The sequence below is a fragment of the Mustelus asterias genome, chromosome 11 (assembly GCF_964213995.1).
Source record: "Mustelus asterias chromosome 11, sMusAst1.hap1.1, whole genome shotgun sequence".
Taxonomy (NCBI): Eukaryota; Metazoa; Chordata; class Chondrichthyes; order Carcharhiniformes; family Triakidae; genus Mustelus; species Mustelus asterias.
This window is the reverse complement of record NC_135811.1, coordinates 29,149,049-29,172,311: the sequence shown is the minus strand read 5'-3', so window position 1 is coordinate 29,172,311 and position 23,263 is coordinate 29,149,049. Positions and strand designations below refer to the sequence as shown.

The 23,263-nt window shown below is 38.2% G+C and overlaps 1 protein-coding gene across 8 annotated transcripts in view; it reads left to right on the top strand.

The window, feature by feature from the left end:
• The window catches only part of ate1 (arginyltransferase 1), a 250,584-nt gene that overhangs the window by 36,176 nt on the left and 191,145 nt on the right, over positions 1–23,263 (top strand). For 3 of the 8 annotated variants that reach the window (XM_078223355.1, XM_078223354.1, XM_078223353.1), the window contains exons 7-8: positions 6,496–6,624; positions 7,952–8,080. In XM_078223355.1, coding sequence (XP_078079481.1) covers positions 6,496–6,624; positions 7,952–8,080 — 258 coding nt within the window. The remainder of the gene's footprint in view (positions 1–6,495; positions 6,625–7,951; positions 8,081–23,263) is intronic. The other 5 variants (XM_078223360.1, XM_078223357.1, XM_078223359.1 and 2 more) reach the window with 2 other exon arrangements.

Below are 23,263 nucleotides of genomic sequence, written 5' to 3'. Positions count from 1 at the left end.
AGGAATTGTAGACTGCAAGAAATTACAGAAGTAAGGAGAGGCCATGGAGGAACTTAAAAATTCTCATGCCCATCTTTAAGACATTGCTGGACTGGGAGTCACTGTAAATCAATAAGCACAGCAGTGATGGGTGAATGAGACTTGAAGTGAGTAAGACACGTACAATAGAATTTTGGGCGGCCTCAAATTCATGGAAGGTAGAATGTGACAGACCAGCCAAAATTGCATTGGAATAGTCATGTGGAGAGCTAACAGAAGCATGAATGAGGGTTGTGGCAACATATGAGTTAAACACTGATGAAGTTGAGTGATGTTACAGAGCTGGAAATAGCTAGTCTAGGTGATGGTATAGAAATGCAGTTGGCAGTTCATGCACCTGAGCCAAATATGACACCATGGTTATGAGCTTTCTGGATCAATCTCTGACAATTGACAGGGAGAGGGATGGGGTTCAGTGGCTAGGTAACTGAATTTGCCATGGGGTCCAAAAAATATTGCTCTAATCTTCCCAGTATTTAATTGGAGGAAATTCTTGCTTATCTAGTACTGGGTTATGTTATGGGATAAGTCAATAGTGAAACAGTGGCTGCCATTTTAAAGGGATATTACAGAAATCATAATAGATGCATTCCAACGAGAGAGTAGAATTCGTGGTATCCTTGGTAAACTAAGAGTTAGAGTTTCTAAAGATATTTTAAAAAAAGAGTTAACAAAATGAATCCGATAGAAAATAATTCTGGAGAATTAATAATGGAAATAAAGAGATGACAGACGAATTGAACAGATACTTTGCTTCGGTCTTCACTATAGAGGATACAAATAACATTCCAGAAATAACGTAAATCACAATATGGAAGGGAGGGAAGAACCTGAGGAAATTCCAGTCAGCAGGGCAAATTGTTGGGTTGTGGGTTGGCAATCCTCAGGTCCTGATGGACTTGATCCAGTGGTCTTAAAGAGTGGCTCATGAGATAGTTGAAGCATTGTTTTTAATTTTCCAAAGTCCTCTAGATCCAGGGAAGGTTCCATTAGATTGGAAAATAGTAAATGTAACTTCTTTATTCAAAAAGTGAGACAGAAAGTAGATACAGTCCAGTTAGTTTAACTCTCATAGGGAAAATGTTGGAAGTTACTATTAAAGACATTATAACAAGGCACTTGGATAAATTCAAGACAATCAGGTAGAGTTAACATGATTTCCTGAGAGGGAAATTATGTTTGACCAATTTATTGAGTTATTTCAAGAAGTAGCATGTTTTGTGGATAAACGGGAACTGGTGAATGCTATAAGACAGTAAGAAGTTTAACAACACCAGGTTAAAGTCCAACAGGTTTATTTGGTAGCATAAGCCACACAAAGCTGTGTGGCTTTTGCTACCAAATAAACCTGTTGGACTTTAACCTGGTGTTGTTAAACTTCTTACTGTGTTTACCCCAGTCCAACGCCGGCATCTCCACATGAATGCTATAAGAGCAGGGAGGATATGATGAAGCTGTATAAAATGCTTATTAGGCCACAGCGAAAGTACTGTGTGCAGTTCTGGTCGCCACTACAGGAAGAATGTGATTGCATGAGAAAGGGTGTAGAGGAGATTCACCACGATGTTGCCAGCGCTGGAGTGATTCAGCTATGAAGAGAGGCTGGTTAGGCTGGGGTTGTTCTCCTTGGAACAGAGCAGAGGGGGGACAAAATTATGAGGGACGTGCAGTAGAAAGGAAGGAACTTTTTCCCCTTAGTAGAGGAGTCAATAACCAGGGGGCATAGACTTAAGGTTAGAGACAGGAGATTCAGAGGGCATTTGAGGAAAAGCTCTTTCACCCAGAGGATGGTGGGAATCTGGAACTCGCTGCCTGAAAGGGTGGCAGAGACGGGAATCCTCGCAACATTTAAGAAGCATTTAGATGAGCACTTAAAATGCCATAGCATTCAAGGCTATGGACAAGTGCTGGAAAATTGGATTAGGATACACAAGAAATAGAAGCAAGAGTTGGCCACCAAGCCCCTCGAGTCCGCCCTGTCATTCAGTACGATCATAACTGATCTATGCTGGCCTCAACTACTTTTCTGTACCATTTCCCATCGCCCTCTATTTCTCGATCTATCAAATATTTATCCTCCTCCACATTTTAATACTTCTAATGATCCAGCATCCAACACCCTTTGGGGCAGAGAATTCCAGAGATTCACCACCCTATGCGAGAAGAAATGTCTGTACACCTCCGTTTTAAATTACTGGCCCTTTATCTTGTGGCTCATGTCCCCTTGTTTGAGACTCTCCCACTAGTGAAAACATCTCACCATCTGTTGAGTCCCCTCAAGATCTGATATGTTTAAATAAGGTCACCCTTCACTCTTCTAAACTCCCAAGGAATACAGACCCGGACTATTTAGTCTATGTCGATAGGACAACCCCCTCATCCCAGGAATTAGCTTGGTGAATCTTCTTTGGACTGCCTCCAATGTTACTATATCCTTTTTCAGGTAAGAAGACCAAAACTGTACACAGTATTCCAAGTGAGGCCTCACCAACACCCTGTGCAATTGCAAAAAAAACCTTCCTATGTTTAAACTCCAACCACTTTACAATAAAAGCTGAAATGCTGTTTGTCTTCTTAACTACTTGTTGGACTTGCCTGCTAGCTTTTTGTGATTCATGCACTAGAAATCCGTCTGTACTTCACTCACCAGCAGTCTCCCTCCATTTAGATAATCTAAATCTCAACAATAATTCGTTTCCTTCTATCCAAGTGCATGGCCTCATACCTCCCTGCATTAAATTCCATTTGCCAGGTTTTCACCCAGTCCCCAATCTATCTATATTCTGTTACAGAACCACAATTTTCTCATCACAACATGCCCTCCCACCTATCTTCGTATCATCAGTAAATTTAGAAATCTTGCCTTCTGTTCCTTCCTACAGGTTATTAAACTAAATATTGAAAAATATGGGCCAAGAAGTGATCCCTGCGGTATTCCACTAGTTACACCTTTCCACTCTGAAAACGATCCATTTATTCCAACTCTGCTTTCTATGTAACAGCCAGTTTTCAATTCATGCTAACACCCTTCCTCCAATTCCATGGGCTTTTACTTTATGCACCAACCTCTTAAGTGGCACCTTGTCAAATGCCTTTTGGAAATCTAAATACACTCCAACTAAAGGTTCCCTTCTACTCTCCCTGTTAAATCCTCAAAGAATTCGAACAGATTTGTCAAACATGATTTATCTTTCATAAAACTATGTTGACTGGGTTTGATTATATTCAGCTTTCCTAAATGATTAGCTTTTTCTTTGATTATTGACTCCAGCATCTTCCCAATAATAGATGTTAAACTAACTGGCCTGTAGGTCCCTGTCTTTTTCCCTTTTTGAACAAGGGAGTCACATTGGCTGTTTTCCAATCTTCTGGTACCCTCCCAGAATTTAACGAGTTTTCTGCAGCCACTTCCATTAAACCCTAGTGTGCAGTTCATCGGGTCCTGGTGACTTGTCCTCCTTTAGGCTCTTGAGTTTCTCTAATGCTCTATCCCTATTGATTGGGATTTTTCTAAGTCCTGCCATGTTATTTGAAATCAGCCCATCTGCTATCTTAGGGACAATTGCAATGTCTTCCACGGTGAAGACTGATGCTAAAAAATCTATTTAGCATACCCCCATTTTTTTTGCTGCTATCAATTCACCAGCCTCATTCAATAGAGATCCCACATTTACCTTAGCTGCCCGCTTCTTGTTTATATAGCCATAGAAACTATTACTGTTTGGTTTTATGCTGCGTGCAAGTTTTCTCAAATTCATTCCTCCCTTATGAGCTTTTTAGTCTTGTGCTGCAGATCCTAAAAGCTTCCCAGTCCTACTACTGTCCCTTGCCACTTTGTATATCTTGCTTTTCAATTTAACATTAGATAGAATAGATAGATGCCTGATGCCTGGTTCAAACACAATGGGGCAAAGGGCCTCTTTCTGTTCTGCAAAACTCTGATTATGACTCTATGACTGTACTTAGATTTTCAGAAGGCATTTGACAAGGTGCCACATCAAACGTTATTGCCCAAAATAAAAGATCATTGTGTACTGGGTAACATATCGATATGGGATAAAATGAGTGGTGCACCACAGGGATTATTGCTGGGGCCTTGCCTTTTAGATAAGTTGTAAAATGAAGGAGCTGAAGATATAATTGCTAAATTTGTTGATACGAAGATAGGTAGGAAAGCAAGTTGTGAAGAGGACTTGAGGCTACATGGGTAATATCGAAAGTGAGTGTTCAAAGATATGGCAAATGGAGTATAATGTGGGGAAAATGTGAAATTGTCCATTTTGGCAGGATGAATTTAAAAATAACATATTATCTAAATGCTAAGAGCTCTTAGATGCTGAGAGATAAGGGTGTCAATATTGGTATGCAGATACAGCAAGTAATTAGGAAAGTTAATTGAGTTTATATAGTGAGGGAAATTGAATGCCAAGGTTGGGAGGTTCTGTTCCAGTTATACTGAGCATTCATGAGACCACATCGAGGCTACTGTGTACGTATTGTTCTCATTATTTAAGGAAGGATATAAACACGTTTAGAAGCAGTTCAGAGAAGGTTTGCTCGACCAATGCCTGGAACGTGGGTTGTCTTACGAGGAAAGATTGGACAGGCTAGGCCTCTATCTCCTGGAGTTTAGATGAATAAGAGGTGACTTAATTGAAACATACAAGATCCTGAGGGATCATGACAGGGTGAATGTGGAAAGATGTTTCCCTTGTGGGAGAATCTAGAACTAGGGCTCACTGTTTAAAAATAAGAGGTTGCCAAGATGAGGAGAATTATTTTCTCAGAGGGTTGTGAGCCTTTGGGACTCTCTTCCTCAAAAAGCAGTGCAAGTAGAGTCCTTGAATATTTTTAAGGCAGAGGTAGATAGATTCTTACTGCATGGCAGAGCAGGCCTGAGGGTCCAAGTGGCCTATCCTGTTTCTGATTCATATGTTTGTATAAATGTTGGATTTGCAGTCTAATTATTTGGCAAGGGACTATGGTGAGTTCCATCAGGACTTGTGAAATCTAATATCATGCTTTTGATTGCTGTTGCTGAGGGACACCTCTAGTTTTTTGGATGAGTGCAGTTCCAAAGATGCAAGAAGCTTGACACCGTGCTGGATAAAGCAGTCTGCTTGACTGGCACCTCATCTACCACATTAGACATTTACTCCCTCCATCACTGCCAGATGCACTGCAGTAACTTGCCAAGGCTCTTTTGACAACACCTTTCAAACCCATCACCTCTAGAAGGCCAAAGGCAATCGGCTCATGGGAACACCACCACCTGCAAGTTTCCATCCAAGTTATACCTCATCTTTGTTTTATATCCTTACCTAATAGCACTTGGAGTACTTGTTCCGCACGGCATACAGTGGCAGGAAGATGACGCACCAGTACTTTCTCAAGGGAAATTAGAATCGGCAATAAAGCTGGCCTTGCTGACAATGCCCACACCCCACAAACAAATCAGGATCAATCAGAAGGGACAGCCTCATGACCTTTTTCTGTTCCTAAAAAATATTGAATGTAATTGTAGGTATAAGTAATTTGTGGTATGGTGAAAATGGGATGTGCCTAACCTGCAGCCCTAATAGTGGCTAAATCTTTTCCTGTTGAAGCTTTTAGATCTAAATTGGACAAATATTGAAGCATATTTTCTGAAACTTGCAGATAAACTAAAAAAAATGATATTGAAGAAAGTAAACAACCTATAAACCAAAGTTACAATTAACATTTAATTTTGTGTAAATGTATTTTTGTTGTGAAATCTGTTGATTTAAAATAAAATTTAGTTTGCAAAGAAGTCAGTAAATAATTTTGGGCAGGTAACAGTAAAACCTGTGTTTAAGTACCTATAGCTATTCAAAACAAAATAAACTTTTGTGAATAGTAGAATTGACTTGATGATAAGTTATCCACACTGATTTTTTAAAACAGATTTTTCCAATCATTTATATATTATGAATTTATATTAACTGGTTACCTGTTTGTATAATATATATATCTTATGAGGTGTGTATTTCCATGTAGTATAAAATGTATGGAAGCTATAAGGTTTCAAGTAGCTATGAGATATTTTGCACAGTAAGTATAATGTACAAAGTGATGTTGAACTGAAGTAATAAACTCAACCATTCCTACTATTGCACAATCATGGCATTTTGAAAAAGGACGCAACTGAATAATATAACATGATTTATGAAAGGGTGCAAAAATCAATCTTTAATTTTACAATAGTCTTAAAATGTAATTTAGATGTATTATTTTATGGTAGCCACAAAGTTAAATGTGATCGTACAATATAGTATTGGATAATGCTGCTACACTGTGCAATCTTGTTGAAGCTAACAATTCTGTAACAAAGGTCGTTTTGTTTCCTTAAGTTTTAGAAATTTGAAATAATAAATGGTTCTTTAGCTATTCACATTCCTTGCTCTAATAAATTTCTTTTCTTCTTGCCTCCTGAAGGTGAGGCTAGTGAGGTCATCTCCACCAAACTCCCAGTTCAAAGCAACTTTTCAGGAGTCTTACCAGATCTATAAACGGTACCAGATGGCTATCCACAAGGACCCCCCTGATAAAGCAACTGAACACCAGGTCAGAATGAGATGCACATAATTCATAAAATTAAGAGGCAAAGCAACCAGCCCAATGGAAGGATTATCACTTAAGTGTCAATCATGAAGGAAAAAAAATACATTTATTTAATGGTTTCTGTCCCTTTACCATTATGGTGGGTAATATATAAATGACAACGGGTTGCTAAATAAAAAGACACTAAATCAATGAGAATGATTATTCGGAAGAGAAGATAATATGTGCAATACATATAAATTCTCTTATATCTATAAAATAGTCCCTTAAGCTATAACCATTTTAGATAAACCCTATGATACTTTGCCCTCATCCAGATGAAAAAAATCTCCAATTTTAGAAATAGACAAAACTAAAAATCTTTAGTTGTTATGTGCATTTTAGTTTATACTTTAAAAAAAAGATTTTTGTGGTCTCATCCAAGCAATGCTAAAATTAAGTCCCACTGAGCAGCTGGATTGACACTGCAGCGGGGTATCATCCTGACAAGATATATAAGCTGAATTTTGAGGACTAGGTCTAGTTTCTAGAACTCCAATTATAGAAAGAGAGTTTAAACTGTGTACTGTAAATATTTCCACTGGCACAGAAAAGGCTAAGAGAAGATTCATGGAGTTCTTTTTTTTTAAATTGTGAAGGTAATTGATAGGATAAATAGGGAAAGATTGCTTCCTTATCGGGGAGTTGTTAATAAGGTATGATTAATCTAAAACTGCCATGAAAGAAGTCTCAAATAGCTTTCCTCTAAAGCCCGTCTAAAAATCATTGATATGCCGATGCTAAACTTGTGCTTTAAATATGCCCTAAAATACTCATTGGAACTAATGGATGTTTTTAAATTGGCAGCAAAATGTCTCATTATGATCTCTTGCTCAAATTTCTTTTGCTGCTTTGTCAACAAGCAGTTAGTTGCACACCAGGGAAGAGCCAGGCAGATTAGAGTGCCCCACCTAGCAACCTGATTTGGCGTCAATTTGAAAAGTGCAAACATATGGGTTTGTTAGCAGCTTGGAAACTTGGCTGATGTGAAATCATCTCAGTTCGATGTAACATTAGGTGCAAATTAAAAGGTTGTTTATTGCCGAAGCTGGGTGTGGGAAGAAAAAAACATTTCTTAGTTCATATAAATTTGTTCAGATTATTTCGACGTTGGTTATAGGAATAGGATGAATTTGAATGGGTTTTTGAACTGGATATGGAGGAGAACCTGCACTACTCTTACCTTCAGTGGTAAAGCCATATGGTAAATCTTGAAGTTTACTTTCTATTTTAAAAATGTTTTCAATTATTTGCTTACTTTGCAAATTTACATGGATCTCCTGCTCTGAAGGTGAAACTAGTGCCAGTTTCCTCCGATGACCCAGATTTCACTGAATCCTTTAACCAATCGGCAGCTTTGTATGCCAAGTATCAGATGGCAGTGCACCAGGATTCACCTGATGAATGTAGTGAATCAGAGGTAAAACTCTTTGCATTTGTTAACTTATTGGTTCTTTCTTAAAGTATATTCATTTAAATGGCATGGTTTGGAAAAAGCTAATGTTTGGTTACAAAGCCAAATAATTTGTTTCAAATTACTACTTAAAAGTATTTTATTCACTATAATTTTCAAATCTTTATTTAACTTGAAATGAAGTATGTACTGGTCTTTACTACTTAAATCTTTGGTAACCAGGACATTACGACAAGCACAATGGTTCTGTCAAGGAAAGAAAAATGAAGGAAGAGAAAATTTGATCATATCTATATTGTCATATCTATTGTGGCCATATTTTTCTCTTTACCTATGCAATCTCTGTAAATAGGGAAATATTTATCAAATTGCACTCTTCTAAAACATGGATGATAAGTTGCATTATTCGGCAAGGACACCTGTGGAACTCTTACTACTATGGTGACTAGTTGCTTTCCTCTATTATTTGCCACTTCAACAATGTTTTGATGCTGTGGAATGTTTGATTTACTTGGAATTTGTTCTTATGTGCTGGGATGGTGGCATGATGGTAATGTCACTGGACTAATAATCGATAGGTCCAGTGCTATCTGTAAAAATGTGAATCAGGATGCATTTTCAGCATTCAACATATTTTCTTGGGTTAAAGCAATAACTTTGCAATAACTGCCAGTACAGTCTCCAATCTGAGAGGACAGTAAGCATGGAATTTAATTTGCTGTGAATGTCAGTAAAATGCTATTGAGTGCCATTTATATTTATCTTGAACATATTATACACTCATTCCTTCTATACACCAACATTTTAACTTGCATATTCGGATTGTTACAAAATTGTGCAAGATTAATGCTCTGGGAACAAAGCATTTTGTGACAAAATTTGTGACAACTGGCAGCTAATGGAACTTAAATTCAACTAATAATCTGGAAAACTGTTAGTCTCAGTAATGTTGACCATGAAACCATCATAAATTTTCATAAAGATCCATCTGGTTCACTAATTTCCTGTAGAGAAGGAAATCTGCCATTTTTACCTAGTCTGGCCTTTGTGTGACTCCAGACCCACATATTGGACCAAATCTTAACTGCCTTCAGTTCAAGGGCAATTGGGATTTGGCAACAAACGTTGGCTTTGCCAGAGATACCCACTTCCGATGAAAGTATTAAGAAAAAAAGTCAAGTCCCGTTCTTAATATCAAGAGTTGCATAAAAAGCTAATACAGTTCTACTTGATTCAGTGGATATGTAATTCTAATAGACCTTGAAAGCTTGTTAAATTTGAAATCTTCCCAACCTCTATTTCTGTTTTCAATCCCAGAAACTAAATGTAGTAGCTATTTACTTCAGTATTAACAAATTGCAGCCTCTGATGTACACATCACTTTGAAGATTCCTAATTCATGTGATAAATTTAATAACACTGTCACAAAAATGCTTTCAAAGAAAAAGCAAGCCAAGTCCATTTTGCATTGTGAGCAACTTTGGAAACTATAATATAAATAAGCAATTTACATTTTTCTTTATGGCGATGCATTTTTAAAAATGCTGCATTTATATACTGCCATGTTAAAGCTAAATTTTGTTTGGACTGTCTTTGGACAGAAAATTAAATTTTTCTTCTGGAGAAAAAAATCAATCTATTTTTCTATCAGACAGAGATCTTTCTTCCCCATCGCCCTCAGCCATCCAAATCTAAGGAAATGGTCTTCCTCCAGTGTCAATCAACCACAGGTTCTGTTATCAAGAGTATAAAAAGAACCTTCATATTATAATGTTCCTTTCAAAACTAGAGTTAACGTGCCCTGTTGTTTCACTTCAAAGTTTGTATCATTGCTATCTGTAAAAATGTGAATCAGGATGCATTTTCAGCATTCAACATATTTTCTTGGGTTAAAGCAATAACTTTGCAAAAGGCACTGCCAGTACAGTCTCCAATCCGAGAGGACAGTAAGCATGGAATTTAATTTGCTGTGAATGTCTGTAAAATGCTATTGAGTGCCATTTATATTTATCTTGAACAGATTATACACTCATCCCTTCTATACACCAACATTTTAACTTGCACATTCGGATTTTTAAACAATTGTGCAAGATTAATTTAATGCCACAGTGCTCAATGGAATATTAATGTTGAGCTCATGGATATAAGTTGGTCTAGTCTGTCTTCAACTTTGTAGTTGTTTTTGTTGATTTCAGTGTTCTGTCAAGTCCTTGATATTCTTAACCTAACTCATTGTGGTACAGCCTTCAAGTTTCAGAATCTCATGTTCTATTTTCATATAAATTTGTATTTTCTCATAAGTTCTCATGTATTTTGCCCAGTTGCTAAGTGAATAACTAGATTCAGAACTGATCCTTGAGTTACTCTGCTGTTCATAACTGCCCAGTGGGAACTCCTACTATTGATTATTACAATGTTCTCATTATTTGGACAGTAAGAAGTCTCACAACACCAGGTTAAAGTCCAACAGGTTTATTTGGTAGCAAATACCATAAGCTTTCAGAGCGATGCCCCTTTGTCAGATGGAGTGGAAATCTGTTCTCCAACAGTGCACAGAGACACAGAAATCGAGTTACAGAATACTAATTAGAATGCAAATCTCTACAGCCAGCCAGGTCTTAAAGGTACCGATAATGTGGGTGGAGGGAACATTAAACACAGGTTAAAGAGATGTGTATTGTCTCCAGACAGAACAGCTAGTAAGATTCTGCAAGATCAGGGGGAAAGCTGTGGGGGTTACTGATAATGTGACATAAATCCAACATCCCGGTTTAGGCCATCCTCATGTGTGCGGAACTTGGCTATCAGTTTCTGCTCAGCGACTCTGCGCTGTCGTGTGTCGTGAAGGCCGCCTTGGAGAACGCTGACCTGAAGATCCAAGGCTGAATGCCCGTGACTGCTGAAGTGCTCCCCCACAGGATTTCTGTGTCTCTGTGCACTGTTGGAGAACAGATTTCCACTCCATCTGACGAAGGGGCAGCGCTCCGAAAGCTTATGGTATTTGCTACCAAATAAACCTGTTGGACTTTAACCTGGTGTTGTGAGACTTCATACTGTGCTTACCCCAGTCCAACGCCGGTATCTCCACATCCTCATTATTTGGCCCATCAGTTAACCAGCTTGCTGCTTTCTATATTCAAGAGCTTTGACTTTCACCTTTAAAACTGATGTTTAACACCACTGCTTTTACCGATTATGTAACATTTTTAAAGAATCTCGCATTTTTGTTCATCAAATTAATGATAGTTCTTTTACATACTATTATTTCCAATTAATCAGCTCTTGGCCATTTAACATTCCAGTATAGCTAATGTGTAGTCACCATGCAAGTATGTATTGGTTGTTGGAGTATGCGATGCCTTCTACCAGCAAAGAAAGCCCATAAAGGAAGAAAACAACCATTGTTAATGCAACGTGTATAGACTCTCTTTAAAAAAAAAAGCTGATGTCAGGGCTCTCTTTTCTGCAAGGTTCATAAGATAAAGTCATTGAGTTTGGAGGGTTGATGAATGTGGCGCCTTAAAAAACTGTCATGACCCTCAGATTAAAATCTTCTGTCTTTGTTGCTTGCAAGCATCTGAAGCTGCACAACTTTTAATTTCAAGCCAATTGCTTGGAGGATTAAGAGTACACTTGACCGTTCAGAACAGTTCGATATTCTTGATCACTCGTGCCATAAAAATGAAATGGGAAATTAAAACTTCACAACAGCAATACCTTGCCCTTTCTGAGTTTGGGTCAGAGCGAAGGGACGTTTACTCATGCTTGTCCATCCTCTTCATGGTGCTTGTTGTACTTTCATGATGTTCTTTAAGATTTTATTTTGCAAATATTAATTCATTTCCCTTTTTAAAGCTATTATTAGTTCTGTTTCAGCAATTTTTTCCGGTAGTAGATCTGGCAGTTCACATAGTCTGCAGCAGTTCAGGAAGGCTTCCCACCATCACCCTTCCCACGGGCAGTTAGGGATGGGCAATAAATGCTGGCCTGACCAGCAAAACCCATGAATGAATAAAAAAAACTCCATGTCCTAACATAAATTAAAAATAATTGTTCGATTTCTTTTGTTTCTTTTGCTTATGATCTTAATTATTTGCTCCCTAGTTACTGATTAGTTAGTTAATCTAATTAATTTTTATGTCATTGTTGTTGAGATTGCTATCTTGTAAATTCACTTCTATTTATCCCTTGTTCTCTAAGTGCTATCCCTCAAGCCTGAAAGGAGGTTTTTTTCTCTCTTCCCACCTGTATTGTTAAAGTTACTGGAGCTGTTCCCCACTCCCAAACATAATCATATATCATTGATGCATACTGTTTTAGCATCTACGTTAACAACTCCTGCCAGCACCTGAATGAACATGTATGCTAACTAATGTTTCGGAATGGTTTCAATACAGTCAAATAATGGAAGACTTCAAATGACTTCTAATTTTTTTTTACATTGTGAACTCCTTCATTAAGATTAATACAGTTCAGTCATTCTTGAGTGCCTAACCTCTCATAGAATCTTACGTCGTGAATAGTGTGGTACAATGAACAGACTGTGTTCTCAACCACTCGAGCTGCAAATTTTCTTCATTAAATCAGCAGTAGTATTAATCTTTCAATGTTGTTACACTTGGTAAGATTAACCTTTTGTTATTAAACACCTGAAAACATGCAAACATAGCAGAAATCCACATGCATTCGGCCTATAGTTATAGAGCATAATCTGGCCATTTGGCTCTTCAAGTCTGTATTTCTGTTTTGCACTACTATTCAAACCATGCAATCCCTTTGTACTGCTTGCGCCATATACCCTACAATAATCCTGTCTGGCAAACAACTATCTAATTTCCGTTGGCAGAAGAGATTTGAGAAAAGGAAACTGTCTGTCAGTGAAGGAGGAGAAAAGGCTTTAAAGGCAGGAAAGACATGGAAGATTGTTATCAGAGAATACACTACAAATTTTAAAATAAAATTGTGCCTGTAACTTAGATGCAGGATTTTTGTTTTTTTTAATATTTGCTTGCAATAGATAATATACTACTGTTAATGGAGAGAAGAAAATGATACATGTTTGCATGTCCTGAAATGTCCACACTGCAGACTCAAAAGTTGAAATACATTTTAAATTTGATAATGTACTATTCTGTTGTGACATTCCAAACTTCTGTGCCATGTAATAGATTAACCAGCTACAAACTTGAGGTATTTGTTGGTAAAAGTTTTTGTCCTTTAATATCATACTAATTTTCAGTGCTGGAGGTTGAATCTCAAACGTATAGGAGGGCATGATAAAAATGAACAGTTGTCATTTTAATACACTTGAAGTGTAAAAATGCTGACAAGGTAAATCTGTACTCCATGAAGGAGAGTTAGTCAAATGAGATCTGATAAATCTTTAAGTGTTTTTACATCACGAAATTAGCTGGAAAATTACCATCCCCGTCTAAGGTTAGTGAGGTGCTGAAAATTCTGCTCACGCCTGAACAGTTTTCAATTTTCCAACTTGAAAATAGATTGGCAGTTGCACAATCAAAACCAGACCAATCACACCAGGGACGCAGAACACTATTGAGCAAATTTGTTAACTTCTCCTTACCAGGGCAATTAAAAATGAGTTAGGTACAGAAACCCATAAACTGCATTATTACTGCATCCATTACACAATTAACACCTTTTGAAAGGGTAAGTATTGAAATACTTAGCTAGAGATATAAATGTCTGCTAAGAATATCTTAAAACCTCAAAATTAGCTGGGTTTGCTTAAAACAACTTGATCCATAATTATTGTACAGTTAGCAAGCTTGCATTTACTGTTGGGTGCCTTGTATCCATAATAGACCATAAGTCGTATGAGCAGAAGTAGGCCATTTGGCCCATCGGGTTTTCTCCGCTCATTGGCAAGTTAACAACTTTGATCAACAAGAACGAATATATGACCTTGTTCTCCTGTGGGAGGACAGAATCTTTCTAATTTCCTTTAAAACACTTGGATTAATGCAGAGTTGACCTTCATCTCAACCCATTATGAAACACAACCCAGGAAATAGAAGCATGAGTAGGCCAGCAAGCCCTTCAAGCCCGCCCCACGATTCAATACGATTATGGCTGATTTATATCGGCCTCAACTCCTTTTCTGTACCATTTCCCCAAAGCCCTCTATTCTTTAAACTTAAATCTTCTAGTCTTAATCATCTTAACTGCTTGTTGGACCTGCCTGACTGCTTTTTATAATTCATGCACGAGAACACCTAGATCCGTCTGCACTTCACTCCCCTGCAGTTTCTCTCTCTATTTAGATAATCTGCCTTTTGATTCCTGTTACCGAAGTGCATGACCTCACACTTGCCCATATTAAACTCCATCTAACAGATTTTTATACAATTTATCTATATCCCATTACAGAAGCACAATACCCTCATCACAACATGCCCTTCCACCTATCTTCGCTATCATCAGCCAATTTGGAAACCTTGACTTCTGTTCCTTCCTCCAGTCATTAATGTAAATGGTTGCAATTGCTGCGCAAGAACCGATCCCTGCAGTACTCCACTAGTTACATCTTTCCACTCTGAAAAGGACCCATTTATTCAAACTATCTATTTTCTATGTAACAGCCAGTTTTCAATCCATGCTAACAATTCCTCCAGTTCCATGGGCTTTTACTCCATGCACCTTGTCAAATACCTTTTTAAAATTTAAATACACTACATTTACAGATTCCCCTCCATCTACCCTCCCTGTTATGTTCTCAAAGGATTCGAACAAATTTGTCAAACATTATTTACTTTTCAAAAAACCATATTGACCAGATTTGATTATATTCAGCTTTCCTAAATGATTAGCTATTTCCCAATAATGGATGTTAAACTAACTGGCCTATAGTTCCCTGCCTTCTGCCTTTTTCTCTTTTTGAACAAGGGCGACACATTGGCTGTTTTCAATCTTCTGGTACCCTCCCAGAATTTAGCGAGTTACAAAAAATTTCAACCAATGGGTCCACTATCTTTGCAGCCGCTTCCATTGTGCTGTGGCGCCCTATCCAGAGCCACGATGGCAGCAGTCTGAGCTTCCATGGTGGCGAATGGTGCATGGTAGTAGCTTGGCTTCCACTGAGGTATACAGCAATTGGGTGGATGCTGTTTGTGCTGTCAGATGCTGCATCATGGTTGGCTCCACAGGTGCGTTGATGGAAATTTTTCAAACTTTTATCATTTGGATTTCAGAAGCACAATGTTTTATGCACAAAGTATCTCCCCATTCATCTATTTTCTTATTTGAGTAATCTTCATGGTGCATTTTTTCAAATGGATTCACTTTTGGCATATCCACTTTTTAATCTGAAATGATCAGATTTTCATTGGTCGACAAAAGCATGGTTACTGATTGCTAAAGTTTCTCTTCCTCACTGCAGAAATCACCCTGATAAAACTAAACCATGGAAGGGTATCTATACATTTTATTTTTGCTTAAGCTGAAAGGAGGACAGTTGATGAAAGCATTCATGACTATCTAGATGGACTTAAATATTATCTGCTCCAGGGCTTTATTCTTGGTTCATAAATATCTAGAATGATATGATTTGGGGATCCTTTTATTTTCTATTATCTTTAATTACTTTTAGGTAAGATGCTGTCAGTGAATAGTAATTATTTAAAAACAATTCATACTGGCGCACATACAAATCTCCCTACCCCAAAATACGTTCCTTGTGTGACATTGTGATATTATGGCTTCTTATAAACTGCATATTGAGTAGATTGCACTTGTCTGAGGAAGGTGCAGGCTTAATGGATTGAATGACTTTTTTTGTTCCATGTTTTCTTAGAAAATCACTTCAATATTGGATTACTTACTGGCAGCAATCCTGCATGTATTTTATTCTGGGGTTGATAGTTGATTTGGTAAATGCTACATTTGTGTTCTTTTCATTCTGAACCCCCTCTCTTGAAAATAGTGTTGCTTTAGTTGTGTTTTTAAAAATTGCAACTTCCCTTTCCTAATAGGGAATATATTTAAATATGTACAATTGAAAATTTAGGGATGCATATTACTTAGTCTGGAATGTTTTATTGGTCTTGAGATCAGTGTTTTAGGTTAGAGTTTAAGGTCACAGGAGACATCTGTACAAACACTGGCAAATCAAGCATTGAATGTGACCCAAACGTTTTGTGTAACAGTATATGAGCCTGTCTAGAGGTGATTTATATAAGGAGGGAAAATTCATTGTTGAATGGAAGTTGTGTCTGGATGATTTGTTGGTATTGCCAGTGATGGTACTTTTAAAATTGAATTTTCACCCCCTTCTTTTCATATGTGTTCTAGTTTAATAAACTTGATTGAAACTGTTCTTCCCTTAAGCTAGAGTAATTTGAAATTGTTTTTCATTTCTATCTGTTGAGATTTGTGCATGTAAATTAAACAGTAAACTTTACCTCTTGTTTGCAGTTTGGTGGAGCAGCTATTGCAATGTTGCAACCACTAATTAGAATGGTATCCAACTAGTGTAACATTTATTTTCAAGACTTGAGCATTTACTACATGAAGGAATTAATTAGAAATGTGTAAGATCAGTGCCAGTTTCTAAACATTTACAAGCTTCTGTTCTGGGGATAATAATGTGTGCTCTAGAGGCACATGTGTTGAGAGTTTGTCCAAATACATAAAGCTGGGAGGAGGAGATTGTTGGCAGTCTACTCTGTTCTAAAAATTGTTGGTCTCCACCTTTTGCATCAGATGTCTTGTCGAGCAACAATGGTAGACATTTATGTTCAGTTTGAAATTGTTCAGTTTGGCATATCCTTTACTGTTGGATAAAGTGTGTCAATAAGACATTACTTCTAGAATCATGTTTAATTTAAATGTTTTTTGATTTATTATTGTCATATGTACTAGTATACAGTGAAAAGTATTGTTTCTTGCATGCATAATAATTTATCCAACAAAGCATACTGTATATTGAGAGAAAAAGAGAGTGCAGAATGTAGTGTTACAGTCATAGCTAAGGTGTAAAGAAAGATCAACTTAATGTGAGGTAGGTCTATTCAAAAGTCTGATGGCAGCAGGGAAGAAGCTGTTCTTGAGTCAGTTGATATGTGATCTCAGACTTTTGTATCTTTTTCCCCCATGGAAGAAGGTGGAAGAGAGTACGTCCGGGTTGCGTGGGGTCCTTGATTATGCTGGCTACTTTTCCAAGGCAGCGCGAAGTGCCGACAGTGTCAATGGATGGGAGGCTGGTTTGAATGATGGACTGGGCTTCGTTCACGACCCTTTGTTGTTTATTGCAGTCTTGGGCACAGCAGGAGCCATACCAAGCTGTGATACAACCAGAAAGAATGCTTTCTATAGTGCATCTGTAGAAGTTAGTGAGAGTTGTAGTGGACATGCCAAATTTCCAGAGGTGTTGGTGTGCTTTCTTAATTATAGCGCCCGTATGAGGGCGATCAGGACAGATTGTTGGTGATCTGGACATCTAAAAACTTGAAGTTCTCAACCATTTCTACTTAGTCCCCATTGGTGTAGACAGGGGCATGTTCTCCACTACTCTTCCTGAAATCAATGGCAATCTCCTTCGTTTTGTTGACATTGAGGGAGAGATTATTGTCATCGCATCAGTTCACCAGATTCGCTCTCTCCTGTATTGTGTCTCGTCATTGTTTGACAACGGTTGTGTCATCAGCAAACTTGGAAATCGAGTTGGAGGGGAAATTTGGCCATACAGTCAGAGATGTATAAGGAGTTTAGTAAGGGGCTGAGGATACAGTCTTGTGGAGCACCGGTGTTGAGGATGATTGTGGAGGAGGTGTTGTTGCCTATCCTTAGTGACTGCGATCTGTGGGTTAGGATCCAATTGCAGAGGGAGGAGCTGAATCCCAGGCCACGAAGTTTGGAGATGAGTCTCTTAAGAATAATGGTGTTAAAGGCTGAGCTGTAGTCTATGAATAGGAGTCTGACATGGGTGTCTTTGTTATCTAGGCGTTCCAGGGTTGTGTGTAGGGCAAGGCAGCTGCTGTGGACCTGTTGTGGCAATAGGCAAACTGTAGTGGATCCAGATTGTCTGGGAAGCAGGAATTGATTTGTGCCATGACTAACCTTTCAAAGCACTTCATAATGATGGATGTCAGAGCCACCGGTCAGTAATCATTAAGGCACGCTGCCTGGCTTTTCTTTGTACCAGGATGATGGTTGTTGTCTTGAAGCAGGTCGGGACCTCAGATTGGTGTAAAAAGAAGTTTGGGAAGCGGTGAAGTAAATGTATTTGGATTTTCAGAAGGCATTCAGTAATGGAAGTTGTGCAAGATTAGGGTTTATGAAACGGGGGGGTGGGGGGGGGGGACATATTAACATGGATTAAACATTGAAGATCGATTAACGGACTGAAAACAAAGTAGGGATATGCAGATTTTTTTGGGATGATAGGGTGTAACTTGTGCTGATTCATGAGATTGATGCTAGAGGGTAGTTTTATGAATTTCCATTTACTCAGCATTCGATTCATGCAATAAATTGAATCTCTTTTCTACTTTAAACAAAGCATTATTAAATAATAAACCAGTATGAGTCACTGTGAAGCATTCAGCCATAGTTGAATTCAAATTGATAAAGCTGGAACTGAAAGAGACTAAACTGTAAGAACCTTTTTTGATCTTGATTGATATGTGAACAAATTCAGTCACTGGTAATTTGGATCAAGTATGTAATCCTTTTATATTCAGGTAGTTGGAGACCTGGAAAATTATTTCCACTGCCAAATGCTATAGTTTAATCAAACAACTTCCTGGAAAGAACCATAGCTCTGTAATGCAATTGAAGTAATGGGCCAATATCTGCTTTTTGTCCAACATTCTTGACCTGCAGGTTGTGATAACCTGTTGGCTTTTGACATTGTGCAATTGTGAATAACTGGATTAAATATAAAAAGGGCAACTCAAAATTTGTTGTTAAGGTAATGAAGTCTAGATTTTTGATTTCTTATTATTTCATCAGTGATTTTAGAGAGTACTATTCACCTCCTTAGTGCCCATACCATATATATTAAAATGTTCTTTGAATGCATATCTAAAAAGGAATAAAGTAAATGATTTGTATTATGGCAGAGTATCTTGAAGTAGTCAGTTCTAAACATTTGGCCATAAGGCCATGTAAAATTATCAGTTCCACAAATGTATTTTTTGTTCTGATTTACTCTTAGAGTGGAGGAATATTTATATTTGAAACAAAAGAGCTTAATAGAAAATGCATAAAGATTAACAGGAACTAAAATTAACAGCTGCGACTATGCTTTGGTTTAACAGAATGAATGGAAAGTTTTTTTGACTGGCTTTATATTCACGTTGACAGCTTCATCAAACATAAATGTCTCCCACAGCTTCTAATGTAAAGGTAGCTATACAACCTTCTGACCTGTGCCTGACTAAATATTGGCTTTGGCACTTATTAATCCAGGAGGAAAACAGATCATTTGGTTATGAAGTTAAAATAGAAATAAATGTTAATATAGTAATAAATAGTAGCATTGAGAAATGTATGAGTGTTTTGAAATGTGGTCAGGCATACCAGTTTAATTGGGAATATTGGACATGTGGCTGTAAATGAGAACATTTGAGTCCAAGCTGTCAGTGACCTTTAACAGTAATGCGATACTCCCCAAGCAATGATTGAACACAAAACTGTCCACATGATGAACTTCCAAATAGTTTTGCATTGAAGGAAAAATATATAATGGTGTTGTATTGTTCTACAATATATGGATGAGGATTGAACTGGCAATGAAATATCACCATAATGCCACCTTAAGATGGCAGTGAAGCTAATCTGGTCACTCAATTTGCCTTCATCATGGTCTGAAAATAATTTCCAATGATATTGGAAAGGAACTTAGCAAACATGCTTCCCTGTCTGTTTTCAATAAGAAACTGCTTCTTGCAGTCCTTCTTCTACAACTTTCTTCTGTTCTTATTCCTGATGCATACAGCTGTGGTTTCATCTTGCCCAAGTAGCCTTGGAGTATCCGTGGGCAGCTGAGCCTGATTCTCCCCTTTTCTTTCTGAACCACAGTTGTTCATTTAGTTTTGTGGTGCTGAAATTAGCTAACTGAATGCAGACAAGAGATTGAGCTTGGAATCTTCCTGGACTACATAGCTGAGTATCGTGCTGGGTATTAGGTTGGAGTGTTAAAGCAACATTGAATTTGATTATTAAATTTACAGCATCTGTATTATTTGAATGGACATGTCTTACCCCCTGTAAACAATCCTTCTGGACATTTCCTTGTTAGGTATAACTCAGTTGCACTCTTGCCTCTGAGTCAGAAGGTTGTGGGCCTAAGTCCCATTTCAGACACATCAGCACAAAATCTAAACCAGAATAGTACTAAGAGAAAATCTGCCCTTCAAGGCGAATGTTCAAAGAGTGCTATGATTTTTTTAAAACAAGAGCAAAGGGAATTCTTCCTGGCTTCCTAACCAATCTTTATTCCTCAATCGGCACCATTTAAAAAAGATTCACTGACCATTATCATGTTATTATTTGTGGGATCTTTGTGTGCAATTGGTTGCTATGTTTCTTGGATTACAACAGATACCATACTCAAGTGCTTTAAAGTGTAAATGCACCTTTCTTAACTGCTACATCTAGTGACACCTGACCATCCTCTATATGGTTACCACTTTGTGCCTCCACACACCTTCTTTATCTCCAGGGTGCCTTAATTTTATAGAATCATAGAATCCCTACAGTGCAGAAGGAGGCCATTTGGCCCATCGAGTCTGCACCGACCGCGATCCCACCCAGCCCTATTCCCGTAACCCCACATATTTACCCTGCCCAATCCCCTGACAGTAGGGTCAATTTAGCATGGCCAATCCACCTAACCTGCACATCTTTCAGAGTGTGGGAGGAAACCAGAGCACCCGGAGGAAACCCGCGCAGACACAGAGAATGTGCAGACTCCACAGACAGTGACCCGAGGCCGGAATTGGACCCGAATCCTTGGTGCTGTGAGGCTTGCCACTGTGCCCCTCAAAAGTTTCCTATTCTAATTCCATGTTGTCTTTGCTTTCACTATCATGGATAACCTGCTGTACTCAATATGCATAATGGTACTCCCTTGCTAGGGTCGACCGAGACACCCTCACTACAGTCGACCAAGGCTCCTTCATTATTCCATACTGCTCAGCAACTTCTGTGCCATTTTATTTGTCCCACATCTGGGGCTTCAGGCCTCCTGTTCAAGTTTGCCATCTCTGTTGCCCCCTACCCTAGCCCTCTCTAGCTTATTTATTTTCCACATAGATGGGGCCTTGCATTCTCTTGCGTCTGAATCATTGGACCCCCTGCTCTTTCTAATGATAATGCCTCTGGTTTTTCCCAGAGCTTTTGCCCATATTTTAACAGGTATTAAACTTAGTCCTATCCCTTTATTGTGCTGAAGCCTCCAATTTGCTATTGTTTTGTTGCTATTTGGCACCTCGTTCTTTGAAGTTGGCAACATTTTTATATTCAGGCTTCCATGAGACTTCACTCGCCTTGTACATTCAGGTTTCTCCAACTTGCCTATTTGCAAGTTTTATTGCTGCTGCTGACTTGAGATGGTCACCTACTTGTTTAAACTTTGTCATTCCTCCAGCTGATTTTTTTTGGATGAGTTTTGAAAACTTCTCATTGAAAGCAATGTACGTTCTGCTGTGTTCCTTCTTTCCCGCTGCTTTCTGCAGGATGCTGTCTTGAGGAAATTATAGTAGACACAAGATAGAAAATGCCTGGGTGGGATTGTGGTTGGTGCAGACCCGATGGGCCAAATGGCGGCGGCCTGCACTGTTTTTAAAAAAAAACATGTCTCCAATTTTTTGCAAGTCTAGGAAGTAGGTTTTCTGCTGGCTTTCTAGAGTTTTATTTGTATTGCTAACTTTTACATTATTTTTGTTGCTTTTTCATGAGAAACTTCTTGAGGTAGAACCTGCTGAGGTCTCACTCCTATGAACTCTCATCAAGTTGGCATTTGTTACAACTCTTGACTTTGAAATTTAAACATTGCCTTGAATATTTCCCAGCATGAACTGATAAGGTGATGGTTTCGACTGAGAAATTTTGGTTCAGCTGCTTGGAAAAGCTCCTTATACCCAGCACAGCCGTACAATTTTCTTCTCTGGTCCCTTGAATACTAATTCCTAAAAAGTGTTGGTCATTAATAGCCCTTTCTGTAAGTAAGGAACAAAATGTTTTGGAGGAAGGTAAAACAGCCTAAAACAATACTCCGGTGAGCCAATCTAGATCTGCATCAAGTGCATTTATGGATTTGTTCAAGAAAGTTAGCTCTCTGAACTGTTTGTCTATTACATTATTTCTAATTTTACAGTACATCTCCGTAGTTTTCCATCTCTTTTTGGTATGAAGTCTGATCTCCATTGAGACTGATAACCTTTAAAAGTGACTTGAACTTCCAGTTGCAAGCTGGAAGAATGACACAACAATGGTCCATGTTTTAAATTTTTTACTGTAACAAATGACTGAAAATACTATTGACTAAACACTTTGTAGGCTACATATACTTAAACCTGCAGAGAGTAATGTTTCCCTTTCATACTTAGTACACATTGCACTTTCCAAAGAATTACTGTCCTTCTAGCAAACAGCCCATAATTATTCCATGCTTCTTGTAGGTTCCCGCATTCCTGTTTTGCTGAGTAACAGCTTTAAATTGACTGTCTCCTGGTGCTTTCCTCAGTTTTCAGAGGGTTTCTTAAAACCACCACCAGTAGTAAAGCCTATTCCAATGATTCTACTTCCCCTGGAATCCTTAGATGGCATGTGTCTCTGCAACTAGAGACCTCATTGCTTCTTGGAAGTACAGCAGAGAGGGAGAGATTCGCGAGAGGAGTGCTGCGGGTAAGCGCTTTTATTTTTTAACTTACTTTTTCGCGGGTTTTTAAAAAAATATCTAAACCCGGAAGTGGTCGCGCAGGGAGGTCTGGGAGAGAGAGATTTTTTAAAAGTTACTCACCTCAGTGAATCGGCCTCATTGCTTCTTGGAAGTACAGCAGAGAGGGAGAGATTCGCGAGAGGAGTGCTGCGGGTAAGCGCTTTTATTTTTTAACTTACTTTTTCGCGGGTTTTTTTTTAAATATCTAAACCCGGAAGTGGTCGCGCAGGGAGGTCTGGGAGAGAGAGATTTTTTTTTTCCCCAATAAATTGGAACAGAGAGGA